The sequence below is a fragment of the Rhinopithecus roxellana genome, chromosome 12 (assembly GCF_007565055.1).
Source record: "Rhinopithecus roxellana isolate Shanxi Qingling chromosome 12, ASM756505v1, whole genome shotgun sequence".
NCBI lineage: Eukaryota > Metazoa > Chordata > Mammalia > Primates > Cercopithecidae > Rhinopithecus > Rhinopithecus roxellana.
This window is the reverse complement of record NC_044560.1, coordinates 2,688,963-2,696,266: the sequence shown is the minus strand read 5'-3', so window position 1 is coordinate 2,696,266 and position 7,304 is coordinate 2,688,963. Positions and strand designations below refer to the sequence as shown.

At 56.6% G+C, this 7,304-nt stretch overlaps 1 protein-coding gene across 2 annotated transcripts in view; it reads left to right on the top strand.

Annotated features, from left to right (window-relative positions):
• The first annotated feature begins 311 nt into the window (after positions 1-311).
• Positions 312-7,304, top strand: part of TNFRSF1B (TNF receptor superfamily member 1B) — a 42,766-nt gene continuing 35,773 nt past the window's right edge. For both annotated transcript variants that reach the window (XM_010371733.2, XM_010371732.2), the window contains exon 1: positions 312-532. In XM_010371733.2, coding sequence (XP_010370035.1) covers positions 455-532 — 78 coding nt within the window. In that variant the 5' untranslated portion in view covers positions 312-454. The remainder of the gene's footprint in view (positions 533-7,304) is intronic.

The window sequence follows — 7,304 nt, the reverse complement described above, 5'->3', positions numbered from 1 at the left end:
AGAATTCTCTTGGTTCCCCTAAAGCAGGTGTCAGCTTTGGGGGAGGTTTTTCCAAATTAGTGCCTCACCCTCACGGGACAGGGAAACCTGTGGGAGCTGGGAGGGCAGGTGGAGGCCGGGCAGGTGGAGATGGTGACTCGAAGAGGAGGGGACGATAGGAGGAGGTTGAAGGGTCACCGAGTGCTGGGAGTGACGCTGGAGGTATTGGCCCAGCGACGCTGGGGTGGTCGGCTGGGAGGCCCAGCAGAGGCTGGGGAGGGGCGTGGAGGAGGCGTGTCCAAGGCCGGCTGGCCCCGCCCCGCCCCGCCCCGCCGCTTGGCCTCTGGCCCGATGGGGCGCGGGCTTTCGCTTTCAGTCGCCGGCTGCAGAGCACAGCGGAGCCTGGGGAGAAGGCGCTGGGCTGCGAGGGCGCGAGGGCGCGAGGGCAGGGGGCAACCGGATCCCGCCCGCACCCATGGCGCCCGCCGCTGTCTGGGCCGCGCTGGCCGTCGGACTGGAGCTCTGGGCCGCGGGGCACGCCTTGCCCGCCCAGGTGGGTGACTCGCGCGGCCCACGGGGGACAGCCGCCCCGCATGCCCACCCGGCTGGTGCGCAGCCTTCGGGTGCCCGGGCCGCGCTCTCCCAGGGTGCTGTCACGGGCTGGGAGGCTGGAAGTCCGAGTCGCCGCCCCCCATCCGCGTCAGACACGCGCCGCACACCTCTAGGGACCCGCCGGGGACCCCGGGCCCGTACACGTGCGCTCGGGGCGCAACTCCGGCCCCCGAAACCCCTCTTACCCGCGTCATGACAGGAGCGCACCCTGGTTCCTCCGCGAGCGCAGGCCAGGGCGTTTGGGGCTGAGCAGCGAGCCCTGGGCAGACCCCCGCTAGACCCGGGACCCCTTCTCCCTCACCCCTGTGACTGCTGCGACAGCCCTCCCCTCCCACGCGGTGGAGAAGGGGCTGTGCCGGGCGCTGCCCCACTGCCCACGCCGGGCACCCTCTTCAGAAGACTTCCTCTTCCTCTGGGTGACGGTTTTCCGATTTCTTAGAAATACCAGGGTCCTGTGTCTGAAGAGCAGGGCCAGGTGTGTGTCAGGCCCACTGAGGGCACAACTGGAGGGCTAGCTGCCTGTCTGCTTCCTCCCGATGCGTCTGGGGACTACTGCAGAGTCTGCTTTCTGTGGCCTCTGGGGGCAGGGGAAGCGCGGGAGGTCTGGGTTGGTAATCGAGCAAGGCAAATGAAGTCTCCAGGGGCCGCAGGAAAATGGCAACAGCAGAAACCCTGGGGCTCCTATGAACATCACTCCCACAATAGCAACGGGCGTACAAGGGACTGTGTACCGTTTGCCTTTTTTTGACTCTCCTGGTTCGGTAACATAGGATTATCCCGTTTTTTTGACTGTCTCCATGGTTTGGTAAGGTAAGATAACCCATTTTTTACAGAAGGAAAACTGAGGCTCAGAGAACCTGTATTTCACGGAAGGGCCTGGGGGAACTCTTCCTCCAAAGGGGGTCTCTCCGGCCCTTGGCCCCTGTGCCCTGAGACTGCAGGGAAGGTGGGCATTCATCCTTCCTCAGAGCTGCCCCTGATGGACACGTGGCCCATCTGCCCCCATCTGACATCTTGACCGAGGAGGAAGGTGGGAGGTGGCACTGGCTTCTGTGGTGACATAAGGTGACTCATTGATCTGAGGCTAAAGAGTCCAGTTCTTGTGGGTGGAAGATGGGGGCTGTCAGACTAGAACTGACTCACCCACAGTGGGTGTCAGGAGTGGGTCCTGGAGAACTGCCCCAGAGTAAGTCCTGGGTGGCCTTTGGATCCGGAGAGTCCCCACTCTAGGGCTGAGTGTGAATGGGGATGACTGTGGTCCCCAGCTTGACTTTGGGGTCATGCCATAGACTCTGGCCTCAGAGGGGGTCTTCCTGCCACTGAGCTTGGGCCTGCCTGGGTGAACTCTGGGGTCATGCAAGCCCCTGGATGGGAGAGGGGTGGCAGGCACAGGGCTCTTCAGGATACCAGGCTGCAGTCCTGGAGTAGCCGGAGTGGGTTCCCTCCCACTTCCTTCCCCTCCTGACCAGCTCCTGTAGCAGCTCAGATTCCCTCCTCCCTCATCCCTGCTCTCCACCACCCTACCCAGACTATTGCCACAGCCTTGTAGCTGGTCTCCAGGCCCTGCCCCCTCTCCCGCTGATCCGTAGCAGAGAGACCCTTCTCAAGCATGAGGCACCTCTCTGTTTGCCTGGGGAGCCTCCTGTGGCTCCCAATGGTCGAGGCAGAAATTCCCCTGGAGATCCCAGGCCAGAGTAAGGTGCCTGAGCTCTTCTTCCACCTCCCTGCACATGTGCTCCCCAGCCTCTATAGAACTGACGATGGCCATCTTGTGTGTCATCGTGCCAAAAGCATTGTCCGTGCCGTCCGCTCTCCAAGGGACACTCCTCACCCCTATCCTTCAAGGCCTTCTGCAAATGCCATTCTCTGTGGGAAAGCCTTTCCTCCTTCTCAGTTGGATGTGATCTTCTCTTTGAACTCCCAGGCCCTTCTGTTCTGTTTGAGGACAGATTGCATTCTGCCTTTTAATCTAGCGTTTTACCCCCTAAGTGGATGGAAGGTGTCTTGAGGGCCGGAACTGTGGGTTCTTCCTCCTTTGCATTAGTAGCATCACCATAGTTCCTGATTTCTGAACACCCACTAAGCACCAGGCACTGGGCTAGGTACTTCGTCACGAAATTTCACTGAAACCTCCCTTACAGCAACTCCCAAGAGGTGGGTGGTGCCGTTTGTCTTTAGAGATGTGGAAACTGAGGCGTTTCCCAGGATCACAGAGCTGGGGGCTGGGGAGCTGGGGGTAGGATTTGAATGCAGTTCTGCCTGATTCCAAAGCTCCTTTCACAGCACCCTCCCAGTGCCCGTATCTCCACTCCTGCTCCCAGCCAGGCCCTCACACACAGTGGGTTCTCAGGATGGAAGTCAACTGAGCTGCAGAAGGAGCTTCCAGGAGACCTGAACTAGCCGTGGACGCAGCCGACTCACTGCTGCAGGGCTTTTGCCCCGTTTAAAAGTCTTATTTGCCGGCTGGTATAGAAAATATCATTCATTCACTTAGTCATTTATTCATTTGACAAAGAAATTGCAGTAAAGCTGGCAGTAGGTGAGTGCTTGGTGCCTCTGATGGGGCTGAGCAGGGCCTGGGCTGTCTGGGCAGAAGGATAAGGGGTCTGCCTGATGGGCCTGGCCCACCTCCCCCTGGAAGTCTTGGTGCTGAGGTGCTGCTGTTTGCCTCCTCATCACCCAGGGCCTGGGGCCAGTTCAGGTTAGGGGAGAGGTTGGGGGCTCCCAGGCTGGACATCAGAGAGGAGTTGGGTGATCTGGGGTACCTGCTGGCCCTGGGGGCTCTTCCCTCCTTTCACCACGTCTCTGTGTCTTTGCCTCTGTCTGAAATCCCAGTGGGGAGCCTGTGTGTTGACTGAGGGTGTGGTCTGTTGGTCAGGCACCTCTTTAGAGGGCAGTGGGTAGGTGGTCAGGCACCCTGAGGTGGGGCCATTCATTGAATCATTCCCCCAAAATTCATGGACACACCTACTCCAAGCCCAGCCCAGTGCCTGGCTCTGGGGACCTCAAGATCCAGCTCCAACCCTCTAGGAGCTACACTACCAACAGGTCACAGACCTCACAGGCCTGGGCTCTGTCCCAACCGCCCTTATGACCCTTGTCACAGAGCTATGGGTGTGAAAGGCTGAGAACCTGCCAGGCATTCTTATGTCAGAGGTGACCCTGTCATCCTGGTGCCTGGCACAGTGGCTCCCCGTAGCACTGTCCCTCCCAGGGCTGGGTGATGCTTTATGGCCCTTACTATGCAATGTTGCCTGGAGGAGTAGCCGGGACGGTTGTGCATGGGAAGGGGAAGAGGTTTCCCGGAGCCATGGCATGTATGTTACACCCGACTCTACAGCAATCTACTTTTTTTTTTTGAGATGGAGTCTTGCTCTGTTGCTCAGGCTGGATTGCAGTGGCAACATCTCAGCTCACTGCAGCTTCCATCTGCCTCTTGAGTTCAAATGATTCTCCTGCCTCAGCCTCCAGAGTAGCTGGAACTACAGGTGTGCACCACCATGCCCAGCTAATTTATTTGTATTTTTAGTAGAGTTGAGGTGTCACCATGTTGTCCAGGATGGTCTTGAACCCCTGACCTCAAGTGATCCTCCCACCTCAGCCTCCCAAAGTGCAGGGATTACAAGCACGTGCCACTGCGCCTGGCCTGTTCTCACTTCTTCTTCTTCTTCTTCTTTTTAATTTTTTTTTTTTTTTTTTTGAGACTGAGTCTCGCTCTGTCGCCCAGGCTGGAGTGCAGTGGCCAGATCTCCGCTCACTGCAAGCTCTGCCTCCCGGGTTCACGCCATTCTCCTGCCTCAGTCTCCCGAGTAGCTGGGACTACAGGCGCCCGCCACCTCGCCCGGCTAGCTTTTTGTATTTTTTTAGTAGAGACGGGGTTTCACCGTGTTAGCCAGGATGGTCTCAATCTCCTGACCTCGTGATCCGCCCGTCTCGGCCTCCCAAAGTGCTGGGATTACAGGCTTGAACCACCGCGCCCGGCCTAATTTTTTTTTTTATTTTTATTGAGACAGGGTCTTACTCTGTCGCCCAGACTGGAGTGCAGTGGCGCAATCTCTGCTAACTGCAACCTCCACCTCCTGGGTTCAAGCAATTTTCCCACCTCACCCATTTTCACACCCATGGCTCTGTGACAAGGGCCAGGCAGGGAATACTTTCCACATCCACAGATGAGAACATAGGCTTACTAGCTCAGCCAAGGTCATGAGGGCATCCCAGCCTCCCAAGTAGCTGGGATTATAGGTGTGTGCTACCACACCTGGCTAATTTTTTTTTTTTAAGTAGAGACGGGATTTTGTCATGTTGGCCAGGCTGGTCTCGAACTCCTGAACTCAAGTGATCCACCTGCCTTGGCCTCCCAAAGTGCTGGGATTACAGGCGTGAACCACCGTGCCTGGCCCCATTCTCGCTTTTGAGCCATGCTTTTCTGTCCTCAGGTGTGCTGCACACACACCTGCCCCAGGGCCTTTGCACTTGCTTCCCCCCCTCACCTCCAATACTCCTCCTGCTGATGTCCCTTGATCTCCTTCCCTCACTTCCTTCTGCTGAAGTAGACAATCCTGCCTGTAAATGCTCCCTGCCAGGTGCTCTCTCTCCCCGACCTGCCTTGTGTTCCTGTATAATGCTCTTGATCTATTCTATTTCTTTCACTTTTATTACGTCCTTCCACAAGATTGTAAGTACCGTGAGGGCTGGGACTCATTCACCACTGTAGACTCTAGCCTAGAATAGGGTTTTTCAATCTCAGCGTCCTTGACATTTAATTCTTTGTTGCGGGGCTGTCCTGTGAGCTGTAGGATGTTTAGCAGCATCCCTGGCCTCTACTTACCGGATGGCAGTAGCGCCACCCTCCCTTGTGACAAAAATGTCTCCAGATATTGCTAAGTATCCTTTGGCGTTAGAGGATTGCCCCTGATTGAGAACCACTGGCCTAGGACAGTGTCTGGCACATAGTAAGTGTTCAAAAAATATTCATCTGACTTTGACCTTGATAATGGCCCTGTTTTACAGATGAGGAGACAGGGGGTTTGAAAAGTCAGTGGTGGCAGGGTGGGGTTGTTTGCCTCCATCTCTTAGGATATTTTTCTGGGCTCCCCCTTCCCATTGAATGGGGTCTGCTGAGGTTAGGGGTCCTCTCCCCACGTTGCTCACCCCCTCGACATCCCTAGTGTAGTGAGGGATGGGGCCACTCACCAATGGTGACTCAGGACCCCAGAATGCGTGTGATTTACCCAGAAGTGGGCAAGGAGGGAAGCTGGGGTTTGGGGTGCCATGGGGTGAACAGGAACAAAGGAGAGGTGCTGTGGCTCCCAGTTCTGGACCCTCGTCTGGGCACAGGGAAGCAGCACTGATGACTCTGGGAAAAGGCCCAGACCTCTGAATCAGATAAACCTCGAGTCGTTGCTCTGCTGTTTTACTGGCTGTGTGACCCTGACAAGTCTTTCTAACCCTCGGAGGCTCTGTGTTCTTATCTGTAAAATGGGAGTAATCCTAGCCTCACGGACTGGCTGTCAGGATTAAAAGTGCTTTCTAATCCTGGCATTGGCAGCTATTTGAGCCATTGGTGGCTTTGCAGGTCTGACCTGACTCTCTGGGCCGTGGGGTGGTGCTTAGGCCTAGGTGGGGACCCCTGTGGAGTCAGACTCTCTGCTCTCAGCCCCAGGGCCCGGAAGCTTGGTTGGCAGCCCTGCAGTTGCCCAGAGTTCCTGTCTAAGTGGCTTTGCTGCCCATCATCTCAGAGAGCAACTTCTTTCCCCCCTGCCTTTTCCTGTCTGTGCTTCTGCCCCAGTGCCCCCTGACTGGGCCTCTCATACCCACTGCTTGACAGCCTGGTCTTAGGACACCGTATTGTGGCAAAGGCGGCGGGGTCAGGATCTCACCTCCCCTCCCTTCACCACCCCTTTTAGTGAGTAACAGGGGCTGTGTGTTTTGGGGGTGAGTGAGGGGTACATTTGGTGAAGCACAGAGACAGTGCACAAGGCTTCAGCTTGCAAGATGGGCACGGGAAGATTCCAGGTGGTCTCCAAAACCTGCTCCATCTCCAGCCTCTGTACTGCTGAAGGTTCTGTTTACTTGTGACCCGGAGAAGGGGATGCCCTATGGGGACTCTTCTGAGGTCATGCTGTCCATTTTCGGCCTCCAAGTGACTTCTAAGACAGCATGGCTCTGAGGAAGGAGCACTGACCCGGGTGTTGGGAGATCACAGTTCCCATCTGAGCACTGTCACTGGCTCACTGTGCTACCTTGCTTGGGTTACTTAACCTCTCTGGGGCTAAGCATCCCTACCTGTGAAACCTAACAGCCCTGGTTCCAATGCTTTCGTAGAATATTGGGGAAGTGTCAGCTTTGAGTACTTGACAAAGGCCACACATTGGGGGTGGGGTATCTAAAAGTCCCCAGGAGGGAGAGCCCAGGACTCCCCACTGTCAATATCTTGGTTCCCCAGATTCTCTTCTTCTTGCTGACCTCAATCTCACTTGCTTTGGGTGGAATGATTTCCTGACTCAGGCCCCAGGGCCATCAAGAATTCACGGCTGCCTTTCAGCCTTCACGAAGGACATGGTGGAGCTCCTTAGGCAGAACTGGGGTTTGCCTCTCTGCCCCTTGGTACCTAGGTGGCACCTTTCCAAGTTCAAGAGCTGGATCCTTTCCCCTTCCCCACACTATGGGAAAGTCCTCGTTGTAGGCAGGCACTGCAGAGCCTGCTTTCTGGG